The 19,533-nt window shown below is 39.3% G+C and overlaps 1 protein-coding gene across 1 annotated transcript; it reads right to left on the bottom strand.

Moving 5' to 3' along the window:
- Positions 1-1,053: 1,053 nt before the first annotated feature.
- Positions 1,054-18,426, bottom strand: LOC128738450 (puromycin-sensitive aminopeptidase). The gene is made up of 5 exons (XM_053833583.1): positions 18,297-18,426; positions 14,284-14,867; positions 2,764-4,404; positions 2,423-2,700; positions 1,054-2,357 (listed from the first exon to the last, which is right to left on the bottom strand). Exons 1-5 carry the CDS (start codon positions 18,367-18,369, stop codon positions 1,808-1,810), a joined length of 3,126 nt encoding a protein of 1,041 aa, XP_053689558.1. The 5' UTR covers positions 18,370-18,426; the 3' UTR covers positions 1,054-1,807.
- Between the last annotated feature and the right edge of the window lie 1,107 nt (positions 18,427-19,533).

Below are 19,533 nucleotides of genomic sequence, written 5' to 3'. Positions count from 1 at the left end.
ACCTACGTCTCGCTGATGCGTTTGCCATCTTACCCAGTAAACCATTGGGTTTGTATATCTCGATTGCAACTGAGACGAAAACGAAAAAGTTATATTTCACACCGTATAAGAACATACATGTACCAAAGTGGAGGCAATATACGTGCGAAAATTTTGGCAATCATTTATAATTCTAACTTGCATTTTATACAGCGGTTTTTTTAACACACAACTTAATACTCCTGAATAGATGATTAAGATATAACTTAATATTGCAATCATCTATACTGCTTTACAATTCACAGTCATGAGTTGTATATGAGTAGACACGACTGCAAAACAACTTAATGTTCAATTTGTTTTGATGTACTCTAATCAATACATATAATTCCAATGTAAAATTGACATTGACGGAAGTTTTTAGAGCGTCTTAGTAGAATACGAAACCTAAAAATAAAAAATAAGAAAACTTATCCAATTTAATTCTACTATGTGTATTTTATTCACGACATGTCGTGAATAAAATACACATAGTAGAATTAAATTGGATAAGTTTTCTTATTTTTTATTTTTAGGTAAAATTGACATGCCAACGATTTAATGTGAACTTTCTATTATGATGTTGTGTTATCTGGGTAGGTATAGCTTGTAGGATACAACATTAGACCTAGGATACTTAGATAGTACGAGTTACAAAAATTGAAAAATCGCGATGACCCGACCTTAACAATTGACTGCACTGGTCTATCTCTACACAAGTCCACTATGTACATATATGTCGGAGGGAAGCAATCAATAGAGTATTCTTCGATGACAGGTAGACACACGGTAATTTGCTTTCCCGTACTACTTGACATAATGCGAGGTATATCACACGAAAAAGCACTATCAATATGAGCAAATTACCATGTCTACCTCTTAAAATGGTCTATTGGGCGCTTTCCATTACATACTCTCAATGAGAATGTTATCTAACTTTACAGTAATGATACGCAACTTTCTCGTCGCATAACGGCATTATTACTAACAAGTAAAAACAGTCAAATAGCATGAAATATTGGTTATTTAGCCCGATTTTATTCAGCCAGCCGTTTACAATTTTGTTTAGTAATTTTTCGATTCAATGTATGAGGCACTAATTAATAGTCAAATAACACTGTGTGTTAAATGACAACGTGAGCAGTGAAATATCGTGTGCTTTAATCAAGAGCTACTTATATTTTGTACAATTAGGTATTTTAAAGTTTTAAAGTCCTAAATTTGGCTATTTCTCTAATGATGAAGTAAAAATGTTCATAGCGTTAGTAAAAGTGTGTATTTTTCAGGAGCGCAAAAAACTGCTCGATAAATAGTAGTATGTAGCATAACAAAAATGAATAAAAGAGTTTACAAGATATTAGAATTTCTGAAAAATAAGACTTTAAGGAAACAGAAGGATAGACACAAATAAGAATAGTTTCAAATAACCAGATCTAGAAACAACTTTGTAATGAAATTGGTAGAAAATGCATGACGTACCTGTCTTTACTGAAAACAAAAAATAAATAAAAAATATATCTTTAATTAGCTATATGTAAAACGATATATTTTGTATAAAGCCTTACGCTTTATATAACTTCTCATAGGTATATGTTTGCTTTTGAGCTACTGGCACTGCAAATTTGCCAAACTTTGGCATTCATCTTGGATGAAATGAAAATTAAAAAATAATACAAAAAATATTATCTAACAAATCCAAAAACAGGCATGCAATGGATTTTCATGCAACAAGTAATGGCAAAACGCTTTTGCTGGATAAGCTGAGAAAACATCTACTGGCGAAATTGCTCTACTCCTTCAAATAGGCAGTGATCTCTTCCAGATCTCGCTTCAGCCAGGCCGCGTTCAGCCGAACAGTTTCGATCGATTGAGACACGGTCCGGTCCGTTCCAGAAAATTCATGTTCCTTGAAAAACTGTTCAACCTCCAGGGCTTGCTCTTCGGTTGTGAAATTTTCGGTCAAGTATTTAATCAATCGAGACAGCAGAAAACCTCCCTCATAGCGATCTAGCAAAACTTTCCAATTTTCCTTAAAATAGCTCCACATCATGTCACGGCCTTTGGGATTCATCGCTACCGACGCGAGTACGAAAACCGAGTCTTGAGATCGGACTTCATTTGACATGGCGAAATCAATTACTTTGCGAAGAATATCAGCCTGCTGGCTAGATCCTAGTGCTCGCGATAGGCGGTCTTTTTCTTCATGAAGATCTGTAGCACGGTACAAGCGTAGCATTTGATTGAACTTGTCCACATCAGCGTTCTGTAGCACGGCTTTATAGCAAGCACTTCTCAAATCAGCTGGCAGAATGTTCTCACCACTAGCATGTTTTTCAAACCTGAAAAATAAAATCCAAATCTAAGAATATAGAAAACCTTTCAGTTTAGTTTCAGTTCCGCCTACCTCGTTTGAGCTTCAGCCAATGTTTTTGGACATTGGAACGATACCAGCCGACTAAGGATAAGAGGTCGAAGGAGAGTGTCCAAATGGCTTTCATCCGGTTTCACCATCCAACCTAGCTCCTCTGCTATTGGCAAATAAAGTCGAATGCCGTACTGTTTCAACTGCTCTTCCACAGGGTCGTGCGCTAACAACAGCTGTAGCTTTGAAAGAAAGTTTGTAATTGAAGACCAAACCGTATAGTCGTGTTCGTTTCGACAAGCATCCATAACTTTGAGGGCCTAAACACATACAAGAATATGTTATATTCGCTTGGACACAATTATCCAAAATGAAGTACTTACATCAACAGTAGAACTTCTGCCAGCTTGCACAAGCGCGAACAAATCATGCAGCAAGCCGAGTCGGTCTAGCGCGTGCATTTTATTGCTGCTGATCTCTGGAAGAAACTGATCTAGCATCTGTGCTGAGTACTGCGTTCGATAGTATCCAATTGATGCAGGATTTAGCTTGATCCACTGGTCTGGTTGCACACCGTCGATCGTTACCTCGACTGACTCTTTGTCCATAATAAAAGTATGAGCATGGGATACTTCCGGCGTTGATACTATAATCGGAATCATCCAAAGGTATTGCTTTTCTGGCTGACAACCATCAGCGCAAAACTTTTCCTGTACTAATTTCAGGACACGCTTGTTACCTTCCTTCTGTTCCGATGATTTCACTCGTACTACCGGAAAACCCATCTGCTTGGTCCAAGTTGACATGATTTTTTCAACAGGCTTTTTGCTTGCTTCCTCAAAAGCCGCCCACAAATCTTCAGTGCAAGTGTTTTTGTACTTATGGCGAGTCAGGTAGATATTCATCCCGCGCTTGAAGTCGTCGTCACCCAGATAGTGGTAAAGCATTCGGATAACACTAGCCCCTTTATTGTAACTGATTTCGTCGAAAATTTCATCTATTTCTGCCGGATGTCCAACGGGTACCTCGATTGGATGAGAACTTTTAAGGCAATCCAGCTCTAAGGCATGACTATACATGTCGGTAATAAATTGATTCCAGATGGAATAACTTGGAAATAGATGATTAACACAGAGGAATTCAGAGAACGAGGCATAGCCTTCGTTAAGCCACAAGTGTGTCCACCACTCCATGGTAACTAAATTTCCAAACCACTGATGCGCAATCTCGTGAGCAACGGTCAGCGCAATTGACTGTTTCCTAATAAGTGATGTATTTTCCGAGTCTACTAATACGAACGTTTCTCGATAGGTCACCAGTCCCCAGTTTTCCATAGCACCAGCCGAAAAATCCGATATTGCAACTAGATCCATTTTCGGCAGCGGATAATCGATGGCGAAATATGAGTTGTAGTAGTGCAACACGTCGATGGCCACATCTCGAGCGAATGATCCTTGTTCATTCCTGCCGACTGGTGTGTACACACGAACCAGTACACCATCCTTGGTTCTACCTTCGACAAAATCGAACTCACCGACTACCACTGCCACTAGGTATGTGGACATGATTGGAGTCCGATCGAACTTAAGCACCCTTAGTCCATCTGCTTCACTTTCGCTCACAACGGGCATGTTGGATAATGCTACGCGATCCTTCGGCACCGCTAGTGTGATATCAAAGGTAGCCTTAATCGCCGGCTCGTCCCAGCAAGGGAAACATCTCCGTGCATCAGTCGACTCAAACTGCGTTACAGCGGCAAAGCGTTCTTCTCCGGAAGGCGTGAAATATTTGCTCCGGTAGAATCCATTCATTTTGTCGTTAAGTACGCCGGTAAATTCAACTTCCAGCGTAGCCGGTCCAGCCGGTACCGTGGAAGGAAAAACTAAGCATGCTGTTTCCTGATCGGCACAGAATCTCGTCTCGCTTGATGTCAGTATGGTTTCGTCCGTGCCGCATCGAACAATGGCTTTCAGGATTTGGAGTTCCAGAGAATTCAGTGTGATGCAATTGGTTGGCGTTTTTATCTGCAAGATGGACAATGTTATATAATTAATGTTTTCAGTTTTTAAACATAGCTTGATTTTTAGACTTGACATATGTAAAGAAATTTAAGCATAGACTTTTGAGCGGTACGCCAAAAAATTAGCCCACGTTGGTCAATTAACCACTTGTATGTTTAGCTCTAAACATGTTTATAATATACATTGAATGTAATATGATGACGAAAGGATGTCAGTTATCTTTTGCAGCTCCGTCATCATCACCGGAATACCACCAAAAAAAGGCTAAAAGGATTGTCACTTTCATTATGGAAACCAGCTAAGTTGGCGCGTCAATACCAACTGAGCAAATTACATGCATGGGGTTTTGTAATCACATTGCCAGGTGCGCTAAAATGAATTCGTCATCGTCATTTTTAAAAGATACTGCATTACTCCTACCCACTCTTCCGGCGAGAATAACTCTGCAACAGTTGACTAAATCTCTACTCGTGTTATCAGCTCATCTTCAACAATGCACATTAGATAGCATTTTAGACCATTATCAACCCGCTCGTCATAGTCTGCTATCAGCTCAGCTATTCCATTCCTTTGCTCGGTGCCGGTGATAACGATTTCCAACCTGTTTCCTCAGGACAAGTACCATTATAATAGCACGACCAAGCTTCGGCAAGCTTCAACACGGTGGTAGATTTGTTCGACTTCAACATCACCACATCGTCATTCAAAGAACGGCTTCGTAGATGACTGTATTTTAGTGTGTTTTTATATTGCCTGTATTTATTGTACCGTTAATTATGTTAATTAAGTTTTATCATTCAGACAAACACTACGTCATATGATTTTTATACACCAAATATAGGTACAATAAACAAATAAACCATAAATTTCAATGCCCCAAACGAGGCTTCTGCAAGTAGCACTGTAGAAGATATTTAATCCCTGCGCTACTACTATCAAAACGTGCGAGGATGGCTGCAAATGAGAACGATTGCGATGTTATTGTGTTAATGGAAAACGTGGTTTGATGACTGCGTATACTTCAGATTGACCCCTTGATGGTCAACCCCTGTTGCCAGTTCTGCACTTATTGATGACTCTATATGGGTTATCCATATCCAACAGAAACGCACGTATTCTTGATTTGGTCTTGTCTAACGAAGCAGCAACATCAGTCTGTTCCGTTTTGGAAGGTGTTGAATCCTTGAGTACTCTCAATACCGGTCACCTTGATTTAAAAGTTCTGTTGCATTTCACAGCACCTTTGAAAACCCTCCCAAGAGCGTCATCACACTTGTTTTTCGACCAGCTGGTTATGGCGGGATGAGTACCACTATCTCCCGCGCTGACTGGCGGACACCTGTTTCTTAATATTTTTTGAAAACGATGGTTCTGCAATTGATGAAGGGACGGTAGGGGAAAGAAATGAAAATTTATGGTGAAGGAGGGGAGGAGCGGAAAGGAAGAGCGGGGGGGGGGGGGGTATTGGTAGCTGCGCTTGACAAGTAGTCATTTTGACTCCTACCTTTTATCCAATGCTGGAAGGTGCATGAGTCGAACCAAGCTGTAATCTGAGATTATAACCGGATTCGAACCCACAACACCCGCCAGGGCATGTGGTTCGCTGGTACTTGTACCTTTGAACCATAGAGGCGCTGGACAAAAGGAGACCGCAGAATCCACTTATCAAGGAAGCGACGCGTTTGGTTGGGTTATCGACACATATTGTGCCACTTCCTACATCAATTGCAGATTACCACCGAACGAGAAGTTTTTAATCTAACTACTTTTTACTTTCAGGACGACGACACTATGCCGGCCCTTACGACTTGCAATGTACTGCGCGTAACGTTGTTCGTCTGTCAGCGTGTGTTAGCCGCGTTTCTCGGCGCGGGTTTTCGAGGGAAGGCCCCGTTCCTATGTAATAGACTAATCTCAAGTTTTTAGTCTTGACCTTGAAATGCGGTCATACATCTATACCTATAAAGAAGGATTTCTGTCTGTCTGTCTGTCTGTCTGTCTGTCTGTCTGTCTGTCCGTATGTTCCTTATAGAATCGAAAACTACTGAACCAATCGGCATGAAAATATGCATGTAGAGGTTTTTTGGGGCCAGGAAAGGTTTTAGTGATGGTTAGAAACCCCTCCCTCCACTAAGAGGGGGGGTTCCCATGCAAATGAAACACAAATTTCTGCATAACTCGACAACTAATCAAGCAAATAGAACAAAATTTGGCATGTGGGTGTCTTCGGTGACAAGAATTTATTCTATGGTAAATTGAGACCCCTCCCCTCTTTATAAGGGGAATTATAACTCCTCCCCTCTTTAAAAGGGGGGGCTTCCATACAAATTTCCTCATAACTCGAGAACTAATCAAGCAAATGGAACCAAATTTGGCATGTGAAGGTTTTCGAGGGCAAGAATATTTTCTATAGTAAATTAGGACCCCTCCCCACTTTAAGAGGGGGGGCTCCTGTACCAAAGAAACACAATTTTCCTCATAACTCGAGAAGTAATTAAGCAAATGGAACCAAATTTGGCATGTGGGTGTTTTTGGAGACAAAATTTTTTTCTATGATGAATTGGGACCCCTCCCCGTTTTAGGAGGGGGGATCCTATACACATGAAATACAAATTTCCTCATAACTGAAGAACTAATCAAGCAAATGGAACAAAATTTGGCATGTGAAAGTTTTCGAGGGCAAGAATATTTTCTATGGTAAATAAGGACCCCTCCCCACTTTAGGAGGGGGGGGCTCCTATACAAACGAAATACAAATTTCCTCATAACTCGAGAACTAATCAAGCAAATGGAACCAAATTTGACACGTGGGTGTTTTTGGAGACAAAATTTTTTTCTGTGATGAACTGGGACCCCTCCTCACTTTAGGAGGGGGGGCTCCTGTTCAAATGAAATACAAATTTCCTCATAACTCGAGAGCTAATCAAGCAAATGAAACCAAATTTGGCATGTGAAAGTTTTCGAGGGCAAGAATATTTTCTATGGTGAATTAGGACCCCTCCCAACTTTAATAGGGGGGGCTCCTATACAAACGAAATACAAATTTCCTCATAACTCGAGAACTAATCAAGCAAATGGAACCAAATTTGGCACGTGGGTGTTTTTGGAGACAAAAATTTTTTCTATGATAAATTGGGACCCCTACCCGCTTTAGGAGGGGGGGGCTCCTATACAAATGAAATTCAAATTTCCTCATAACTCGAGAACTAATCAAGCAAATAGAACCAAATTTGGCATGTGGAGGTTTCTGGAGGCAAAAATATTTTCTATGGTGAATTAGGACCCCTCCCAACTTTAAGAGGGGGTGCTTCTACACAAATGAAATAAAAATTTCCTCATAATTCGAGAACTAATCAAGCAAATGGAACCATATTTGGCATGTGGGTGTTTTTGGAGGCAACCATTTTTTCTATGATGAATTAGGACCCCTTACCTTTTTAAGAGGGGGGGCTCTTATACAAACGAAATACAAATTTCCTCATAACTCTAGAACTAATCAAGCAAATGGAACCAAATTTATCATGTGGGCGTTTTTGTAGGCAAGAATATTTTCTATGGTATATTTTCTATGGATTTCCCCACTTTAAGAGGGGGGGGGGCTCCTATACAAATGAAAAACAAATTTCCTCATAACTCGAGAACTAATCAAGCAAATGGAACCAAATTTGACATGTAAGTGGTTTTGGACGCAAGATTTTTTTCTATGGTGAATTCTATGGCCGGTGACCCGCCGTCGGAAGCGCCGCCCGCTTGGGCGCTTGCAAAACTCGAGATTGTGACAAAAATCATCCGAGATTCATGATTTATGTACAACACAGGTTAATTTGTGGCAATACGAAGTTTGTCGGGTCAGCTAGTATATATATATATATTAATATTTTTTGAAAACGATGGTTCTACAATTGATGAAGGGACGGTAGGGGAAAGAAATGAAAATTTTTGGTGAAGGAGGGGAAGAGCGGAAAGGAAGTGGGGGGGGGTATTGGAAGCTACGCTTGACAAGTAGTCATTTTGATTCCAGTTTCTGTTAATTGCATTCCGTCGATTCCATAGTTCTCTTGAGCCTCTTTCTACCATATATTTAGTTTCCGACGCGTTGATTTGTAACCCTATCCTCCTAGCCTCCGTTTTTAGTCTGCCATAGATTGCCTCCACCGTCCCAAGGTTTCTAGTAATGATGTAGCAGTCGTCTGCGTAGGCTAGGAGTTGGCTACTCTTGCTGAAGATCATTCCGCTCGTTTCGATGCTCGCTTACCGGATCACACCTTTAATAGCGATATTGAATAACATATATCCCCTTGCCGCAACCCTCTGCGTGATTCGAAAGGATTCGAGTGTCCCCGAAACGCCTACGCCAATTCTCTTGCTATTAGGGATAGACGACGCAACAAAATCTAAGAGAGCACCTTGTGGGCGGCGTTGACCAGTGTTCTAGCCAGTCGCCGTTTTTGTAGATGGGACAAACTGCACCTTCCATCCACTCCTCCGGTAGTTTCTCCTCCTCCCAAATCCTTGAAATTATCCAGGAAAGTGTCGTTGCGGTTCTTGGCCATTTTTGGAGAGTTCTGCCGGGAGTCGGTCCTTTCCGGTGGCTCTATTGTTCTTCAGCTGACCAATTTCTCGGCGAATCTCTTCGCCGTCATTTGTAGCCACTCCTAGGTTAACTTCCGTTGCGTTTCCTTCTGCTATATCGCCGTTAAGAATCATCGAAGAATTGCTTCTACCTGTCGATGACCTCGCGCTCGTTTGTGATTGAATCATCCCTACACGTGTCAGGTATAGGTGTAAAGCCCTTACGAGTTTGGTTCACTTTCTCGTAAAACTTGCGCGTATCATTAGCCCGGAATAGTTGTTCCAGCTCCTCACGATCTGTGTCCTGAGAATCGTGGTCAGCTCATTCAGCGCTCACTGATACTTAGCTAAATTCTCTCTCGTGAATATGCTTAGATAGTTTTTCCAAGCTCTTTTTTTTCCTCTCTATCGCTTGTTGGCATTTCCCGTCAAACCAATTCGTGTACTCCAGGTTTCTCGATGGCCACACGCCAGGAGCATATTATACTCAATCAGTTTTCGAGGGTCGAAGCATCTAGCTCCACAGAGAAAGGCAGAGCTTCATCCAGTACGCGCACGTAGTTCTCGGCAACTCGCGGATTGTCTAATTGCCGAGTAGGGCGGCTTTGTCGCGAGGCATAAACCGTCGATAGTTTTGAGCGCACATGTACTGCTTCTAGGTAATGACCTGAGTCGATATCCGCACCCCGTAGGGAGCGTACATTGGTGATGTTCGAGAAAAACCGAACCTCGGTGAGAATATGGTCGATTTGGTTCGAGGTTCGTTGGTCAGGTGATCTCCAGGTGGCTTTGTGGATATATTTGTGGGGAAAAAAGTGCGTCTGATCACCAAGCCTCGGGAAGATGCAAAGTATGCAAAGCATTGCTGACCGTTATCGTTCGTGTCGGTGTGCAGGCTATGGGACCCGATCACTGGTCTATACATTGCTTCCCTCCCTGCCGACCCGGGCGTTCATATCCCCGATGACGATCTTGATGTCCCGTCGTAAGCAGCGGTCGTACGTTGCCTCCAGCTGCGCATAGAACGCTTCCTTCTCATCGTTGGGTCTACCTTCCTGTGGAAAATGCAGGTTTATGATGGTGATTATGATAGAAACAGCCTTTCATCCTCTCGTTGATCGCTTTTCAATCCATTACGCGATCCTGCATTTTTTCCATCACCACAAAGCCCGTTCCCAGCTCGCTGGTCGCTCCACTGCTCTTGTAAAATTAGGCTTTGCTACAACGGATCTTCCACACCTTTTCGCCTTTGTGACAGATCTCCTACAGTGCCACGAAACTAAACTGTTGGGGTTCTAACTGATCGAGCAGCACCAGTATAATAATCACAATTTTAGCATCCAAAAACTTCATAATACATCTTCTAATATATTTTAACCAATAATCAGAATACCTCAACACTTAACTTTAATTTCAGCATCCGAAAAAAATTTTACGAAAATCCGTTATTTTTAGACCTTCCAGAGTAGGGTTCCCCCTTAAGTTCTACTCTACGCGCACGATTAAGTTCGCACTGCCAAGCCACCATGCGATACTTTAACCTTGCCTGTAGTGATTTTGAAACTACAACCGTCTTCTACATAAACAGAATACTCTACGAATGCAATAAAATCTTCCCAGAAATCCACCAAAATCCGCAAAAGTTCTGGTCATTTGTCAATTTAAGAAAAACGAAGATGGCCTGCCTATAGATCTTTTTTGAACGATCGTAAAGCTAATGTTGCGTGCGATAAATGCAACACACTTCAAGCAGGCTTTTAATCGCTTTTTTGCTTTCTTGGAACGAAATTGCCTCTGCTGTTAATAGTACTCCTACCGAAGTCATAAACCTTAACGTTTTTCGATTAACTGAGGAGATTAAAAAATTAAAATATTTGTTAGTAGCCGGACCTGATGGTATTCCATCTTGCATCATGAAAATATGTTCTGCTGTTCTTACTAGACCTCTTTCAAATATTGTGCAATGCTTCAATTCAGCAGTGTAAGTTTTCTACCCTTTTCCTATTCCTATGGAAAGATTCTGTTTTGTCCTTTGTACGAAGGGCGATAACCACAACGTTGAAAAGTATTAAAGGGTTACATCGCTTTGTTCACTACATTTCTTCGGACCAGCATTGAGTTTTCCAAAACGTTCAGTCTCTACGAATCTCGTTGATTTCGTCTCGTTATGCCTGCGCAAAATTAATGATGGAGCGTAAATTCATGCAGTGTACATGGACCTAAAAGCAGCGTTTGATAGGGTGGATCACGGTATCCTCCTTGCAAGGCTTGAGAAGCTGGAAGTATCCGCACCTTTGCATAAGTGGGTACACGCGTACCTAACACAAACTGAGTGTACCGACCGGGTCCGAGGTTTTCGCCTCGTTTTGTGCCAGCTCTTCAGCTCTGTGGTCTAGCGTACCACAGAGGAGCAACCTTGGAGCACTGTCCATTTCTATTTTTGTAAATGAACTATCAGCTCTCCTGCCACCTGACTGTCGGTCTTTTTATGAGAACGAAAGGAAAAACTAAATAAAATTCACTCCGATTGCATTGAACGTCAACGCCTAGTGGACAAATTAGAAGATTAGTGCTCGAGTAACAGGTTTACTGTCAGCATCTCAAAGTGCCTTAATATCTCCTTCCATCGTGAAATTAACCCATTCTGTCCTAGCGTATGATATAGCATACCTCGTCTTCAAAACCTGTTTACTGCTGAATTTCAATAGTTAGCATTGTTAATATATCACTACAAGAGAGATAAAACATCAATCTGATGTGTGTGTGAGATAATCTGTCAGTTTTTGTCATTTTCATCTGTATTTTCAAATGGCGCAAAAAAAGTTGAAAAAATGGCGAAAAAAACTTTGTCTCCAAAACGCATGAAAAAGTCTACATTTAGTGACGAAACATTACCTGACATGCAAATTGATATTTATACCTAAAGTCTATCACAAAATTCGATAAGAAATCTGTAAACAACGTTGTAATTTGTTTGTTTGAAACTGAGCCTATGAAATATTAAACCGGCGATATTTTGGCCTTGAAACCATTCCAAATGACGAGTTTGCGTTTCCCGACACATTATATAATAGATTACAGAGTTTCACTTCATTTAGTCCAAATTTAGGTATACCCGGGTCATAATGGGTTAAGTCAATAGTTTTTAGATGCTACATGACGGGACATTTATAAACACATGTCTAGCATGTTCGTGATTTTGCTGTCGTCCTGGATAGCGCACTAGCTTTCGGTATACACTACAAAAATATCTCCAGAGCCACTAAGAAACTTGGATTTATTAGTTTAGATTTATCTTTAATATCGCTCAGGAGTTGCGATACTCGTGTTGTTTTTTATCATTGTAATATTCACTTGTAAGGTCTGTTTTGCAATTCGGATCTGTGATCTAGAGTTCTTATGAACAAATATGGACAGCTATAATTAAAGCAGTGCAGAAAAAAATCCTTACGGTATGCCTTGCGCAGTGATGAAAAACTACAAAAAGACACAAAAAGTCAATAGTCAATCTCATGCAAAATATTGTTTTCGTTTATAAGTTCATCAACTATAACGGCCGTGCGCACCATTTCATTAAGTACTGTGCCCTTTGGCCTATTTTGTACAACAATTTTAAAAATACCCGTTAGGATATAGATAAATCTTTGTTCTGTTGTTCTGAATCTTTGTTCTTGTTGTTCTGAATACGACGTATCTTCGACTGACTTATCAATCCAACCAAAACTGGCATGCAAAATTTTTACAGAATCTACTACTTTTAGGAGAACAAATCAAGAGAATTTCTTTTTAACAATGTAACTAGTATAAATTATTATCCAACTAGATTTAGTAAACAGTTCATCTTCAATGGATCCTCCATCATAACCTTCTGCACTGATAAAACGACGATAAACGAAATATTAAACTCCTTTATTTCGGTTCAAATCAGCTGAAATATGCTAAACTTACTAGCTTACTAGACATCCCTATGTTCCACAATAACGGATAAAGCGAACAAAACATAACTACAAACAGTCCATTCAGAGTTGTGTAACATTATACCGTTTCCAGGTGTATTGAAGAGTGCTTAGGAATACGGCACGTACCATTGCAGCCACAAATCGGCCAGTATACAATAACAGCTGCTAAGCGAAAAAAAACTCTATGCGGTCTTTCACGTTGATTCAACGCCTCTATACGTTGTGTGTGCAAATTTTGCACGACTTTGGCATGCGCGCGAACAAACCGGTATCTGTACTGCCTGGTGGGTTGAGCAAAACGTAGGGTGCAGCGACAAAGTAAGCGTATGGTTGCACATACTAAGATCGTTTAATATATTTTATACAGAACTTTCACTTGTAGCAGCCGAAGTGGAGCAGTGGGGAACGGCAAAAAATATAAAAAAACTGAATCGAAGTCAAATCTGAAGAAATGTTTTTGTTTTGCAATTAAACCGAATTTAAAATGTAAAGAATTGTACAATATGACAAACGAATTGAATTAGCAATAGCATAAATAAAAACACAAATAAAACAGTTTTTTACAACATACCACAATATGATGGCGAAGCTACTACGTATTAAAAAAAAGTATGACACCATCACTCTTTACTGCATAGCTGCAAAATACGAAGAATGTAACACTACTAATAGAATAAAACTACGGGAACAGCAAATGACATTAAGCATTTGTTTTAATTTTTGAAATAGACTGATAGTCTGATAACATTCGATTGTATTTATGATCAAACCCTTCCAGATCAGAAATCTCATTCAAGTCTGTATGGTATAACACATGTTGACTGGAATTCAGAACAGGAATTCTTATCAGAAGTCAAAACAGTTTTGATCAGAATGTGTAATCGAGGTGATTAATATGTGCCATTGTTGTCTTCGATGCACTTTCGGGCTGCAGACGTTGTTATGTCATTTCTCATTGAACAAACACCCAGAGCAAATGTGTTATCCAGTTTGTGCAAGCTGCTTTCCAAAGGTATATTATATTATATACCTAAAGCTGCTTCCGCATAAGCACCTAGCTAAGCAAATCATAAAACTTTGGAATAAATATTACCGTACAAAAGAAACAATAATGATAAAAATGCTTCCTTAGTAAAAACGATTGTTTTAAAATGAGTGAACACTTTGAAAACACTAAACTAAATGCTGATCAGAAAAAATTAAGAACGTGAATATAAAGGATTAGACAATAAAGCATCGATCATTTTATAATGAACCACGTGCAAACCATAAGGTTAAGCACTCTCAACTCTATGAATAACATTTTCAATGATCGTCCTTTACAGACTAGCAATTGTTTCATAAAACATACCTGGATCTTCACCGACGTACTTCCTTCGAACGTAAAAGCTTTCAGATTCGGCTTCAGCGTCAGATTGTAATGTTCCGGCACTACATTAGTAGGCAGTCGCTGAAAAGCCGGTTTGGATGACATCGTGCCGGAATCGAGGCAGCAGCCGAAACTGTTCACACTTATCTCTTTACCAGCACGTTTATCTTGACCGGATTGATGGTCACTCACACTATCAAAATTTGGTACTGTGCAAAATTCCTTTATCAAATGGGAACAAAATGAGGCGTTTCTCTTTTTGTGATAAAGAGCACTTGTGTAGGAATTGAGACAGCAAATTAACCTAGTTTGTAAATGTGATGATCCTGCGGCTGCGATAGTCAATCCTCGATTACGTGAATGCAATTTGATTCTGTTGGAGAGACAGTTTCTCGGAACTAACGGGACAGTCGAATTGCGCGCTAGCGAGCCAAACGAGTGATTTCCACGCAGGAACTGCTGCAGTTGTAAACGCCACGGAGACAATATTGGCAATAAATGCAAACCAGCACGGCTCGTGATGCAGCTGTATGAAGTCACGGTTGTTTTTACTACCCTTACATTAACTGTAAATAAATGTGAAATAAAGCAAGCACAATACGATGAAGCTATGGTTTGTCTAGCTGTTGAACAAATACATAACGCACATAGGCAGATAAAACACAATATTTAACCCCGATGGCGACCAACACACGAGAAACGTTCACTGCAGACGGTATCGCGAAAGACTATCGATTGCAGAATGAAAAAGTGACAGCACGGATAAGGACTTTATTGTTGCGTGATCAAAAAATTTGAGAGCACAGTAACTGTTATGCTCGTTATGCTCTCGCTCAACCGAAATTATTTATGTTAAGAACAGTGCTGCCATATGTACAATAACATACGCAAAAAGTATTGACATATAAAATATAAAAAAATAAAAATAATTATAAAAAAACAAGCACGGTCCAATATTTTGTGAGATGCACGTGTAGAAAATACAAGGAGATCGACACAATTTCCAGAATAATTTTTTGCTAATCAGCAATGTTCCGTATTGTTTCCTGTTTTTTTTAATAAGGCCATTGCAAATCATTTTCAAAGCTTTTGTCACCCAAACCCCCCCCTCCCTTGGAAATTGGCAAGAACAATCAGGGGGCAAAAAAATAATTTCTAGGTTATGAGTTAAATTTTTTTATAAAATCAATTGTTTGTGGGCTCTACAGCTTGAAAAACTCGAAAAATGAGTGTACGAGTTGAGTTAACGCTTCTAGCACGAAATACATAGAAATGGAAATTCAAACAGTGCAATTTCCGAAACTCAGCCAAAAAATTTTCTTTCGTTTTTGTCTTTTTGTTCGTAGATTTTTGCATTAAAAATAACAAGGTATTTATTAAAAGCAAGAATAGATTTAGTTTTTACGTTTAAACTTTAAGTAAAAATGCCTAAAATCCATTTTTTTTTGCTCGATTAAAAAATTCTCTGTTTTTTTATCGGCTCCCCCCCCCCCCCTTCAGTGGCCCAACACCGGAGGGACAAAAACTTTTTTAAATATTTGTAATGGCCTAACTAAAAAAAATTGGTTTGAACACTTCATAGGTATACCTTTTTTCGAAACGAATCGCCAAATTGACAATGGCGAACAGCAGCATATTTCGAACATTACCGAAAATTATGCGGACCACAATTCCTTAAGGTGCGCAACTATACGTTTTCATTATTTGGTTAAATTTCAAGTGAATTTTTTTATCTATTCGGATGGCACCATATCTGAAGAAGATGGTGGGTAGAGTGGGGTTTCCCATTTGAGTACATCAAAATACGTTTTTACAGATTCGGCAACGCAACTCTGTGAACGTGAGGCCAAGCGTTGTCATGCTGTAGAATCCCTTTTCGTGCATCTGCTCGTATTGTGACCGTTTTTTGCTGTTTGCTCAATCATATCCATTGAATTCGATACGCGTATCCCAATCATGGTTTTATTCGGTTTCTATAGTTTATAATAAATTACAGCGACTTGTACGCACACAACATAACCGTCGTAGCATAAATATATAATCAAGTCAATGGTATAGTTACTATATATATAGTTCGGCGGATAGAAAACCAGGCGAATTGGCATCCCTGATTTATGAAATTAAATTTGAAATTATGGTGAAATGTGCAGGTTTTTACGAAAAATAATCACTGGCGGGTGTTGAAAATGACTAGTTCTATGAAAATAAAGTGTGTTTTTTTAACATTACTCCTGCATTTTGGATTTTGAAAACCTTTTGGCTCCGCTTTTGACGTTTATTTGGCTCCCGATTTTCTATCCGCCGAACTATATAGTAACTATAGTCAATGGCGCAGAAACATAACCAACATAAAAACACTGTGCGTCAACTTTTTTTGAACAAAAACTCAGAGGAGTTGTTGCGAAGACATGACCGCGGAGGTGACGTAAGAGTATGTAAATTTGTTTGTAGTGACAGTAGCATGAAGTATTCCACCACGCACACATATAAAGATTTTTTGACATTAGCTGAGGCCCTCGCTAAGGCTGTTTGCAGTAGGAATAATATCAAAAACATCAAATATCAAACTCCCGGATCCTCTCCTCCACTCTTCGCTCCCCTCTCACTCCTACATAACCGATCCCCAGCTAATGTCATTCTGGTTAGTGACGAAATCGCAAATTACTTCATGTATCCATTCATGTAATAATACGATTCTTCATGTATACATGCTAACTGCAGCATATATATGCTACATGCATGTGTGTATGTAACATTTTTCAAAGTAGTACACTTATAAAATTTTAAACCTAACAATTATTGGACCTGAACACATACTTTTTATGTTACTTCAAACATTATTTTTATATGTTTAAATATAAATATCAAAAGAAATTTCTTATTTATTATGAGGCAGCCCTTAAAAGGTATATGACTTAGAAATTATATTTATGTGTGAACTGCCATAAAAATTATGTTTTATATTCTATAGTCGAAAATTATGTGCTCTTATACATACTTTCAATGGGGCCATAAATGTTATTCATGGCGATACAAATGGTTTTTATGTGCCTAACACATACCTATATGTTGTCAGATCAAATTGCAAAAAATTATGTAGTTTCACACAGAGTATACGAAAATTGGCCTCAGTGTAACATTATACGTTCAATGTGCAATCTTCAACAGATTTCAGAGTATTTCCATGTGCATTCGGAACCAATTTAACAAAATCAAGCACACAAATTATTGTTTTCTTGTTACCTTACAAAATTAAAGATTAAACCGAACACTACAGCTGTAGCGCAATTATCTGTTGGGACAAGGAACTTTTGTCATTTTTTCTGAAACACTTCCCTAACACAGACATCAAATTTCTCTAGGTTTGATCGCGGTCGTATCTCGTATGAAATTTTGTGGGGACGAGGAGACATTGTCTCTCTTTCTGGCGTACTTCCCAAGCAAAGGACATCAAATTGGTCTAGGTTTAATCTCAGTGTTAAAAAATCTTGTTGCGACAAGGGGACTGTCATTTGTTCTGGTTTACTTTTCCAACTAATCACGAAGCGAGGAATTCCAGTTGGACCACGCTTCATTATTTTCAATTTTTCATTAGTTAAAACCAATGGGTTTCTTTCTTGAACTTGATGCGTAGATTTTCCGATCGATTAGTGCAAAAATATTGAAAGTCGATCGGAAAGCCGCTAAGCTATTAGTGCACAAAACCTATAATTTTTTTGATTTTTTGGAATGACCCCCATCCCAAACCTTGCAATAAGACCTAGTTATGCCTCCAAATATGGGTTATTTTCTGTTTAGCATCTGAGATATATGTAAATCTGCCATCACTGATTCACTTAGGAGAGCTGAGCTGAGAGCGAGCTTGCAATGTTGTTTTTTACTATCACAATCACAGTTGGTGCCAGGTTAGCAAAACTATAAACTATACCCACAAAACACATTACACCGGTTTTACGAACGATCAGTACTCAACAAACCGTAACAAATGAACTTACCATTCACTTGACGATGATTCCAGTAATATGAGCTATTTAAGAACTGTCGATTAAACCGATTAAACCTGATCATACTTATCTGTATTTGCTTCAACACAAATTATGTCCACAAACTAAAATAGCAACAAACCATCAGCAGAGCAAGACAGAGCCTTTCTGACATCCCTCGTGGTCTCGACTTTTGGCCAGTGTTGTCAGTTCTTTACATGTATGTGCAATTGTACACGCATAAATCTAGCCACCCGCAACTTTCAGTACACTTTAAAGATTTCATAACGCTTCGAGTTAGAGAAAAATGTTAATTTTGTGAGCCGTCGAATTTTTTCAAAAGCAATAGGTATATTAACCTTTTTATATTTTATATCTTGATTCATTCGAATTTTTTTTAACTTATTTTGATTTTATTAGCATTCGAACAGAATAAATAAGGAGAACAACGGATGATCCTCGGAACTGAGTACTCAAAATGAAGGTCATTTGTACTTTAAAGGCAAATGGTGAATAAATCAATCCGATTTGGTTTTGATGAAATCTCAAATTCCGAATTCCATTCATCATATTTTGGACAGGCTGTTGGCTAACCTACAGAGACTATAGATTACAGAGGCGCCGAGACCCACTAAAAATCCGCTAAATTTTGAAACAAAACGGAGAATACCATCATAAATAAAGGACTGTAGGCTAACATGAGCGGTCATTTTGTTCCGCCATCTCTCTACCTCTGGCGCATCCCGAGGCACCTTTCCACTCTTCTTCTACTTCTAGTTGAGTGTATTTGACAATTGCCCAATATTTTTTAATTGGGTGGAATTGAGGGTAGTTGGGTGAATTGAAATCTTTTTCGAAGAAAACCACCTCGTAGTCTCTATATCACTGTAGTACTTCTCCAAATAAGACCAAAACTTTACAGGTCCATTGTGAGTTCTAATGTACAAAAGAGGAAGGCAGGAATTCTTGCTTACGCGTTTTTTAACCTGGCCACGGCAGATTTTCGAAGTGGGCGTGCATCCAATAAAACTTCTTTGAATTCCAGATACAACCACTAGGAGCGCTGCAATAAAATAAACCGGGTCGAGCACGACGTCTAGAATACCAAAATAGACCAGTGGAACAAAGTGACTCTCGACATGGCTTAAGGCTCCCTTGTACAGTGCACGTATCTTGGTTTAGCACGTTCGTTGATGAAGTTTATTGTTTATTGTTTATTTATTGTTTATTTATTGTTTTCTCCATCGGA

The sequence above is a fragment of the Sabethes cyaneus genome, chromosome 2, assembly GCF_943734655.1.
Source record: "Sabethes cyaneus chromosome 2, idSabCyanKW18_F2, whole genome shotgun sequence".
NCBI classification, from domain to species: Eukaryota; Metazoa; Arthropoda; class Insecta; order Diptera; family Culicidae; genus Sabethes; species Sabethes cyaneus.
Note: the sequence above shows the minus strand (reverse complement) of the source record. Positions and strands in the feature narration are given on the sequence as shown.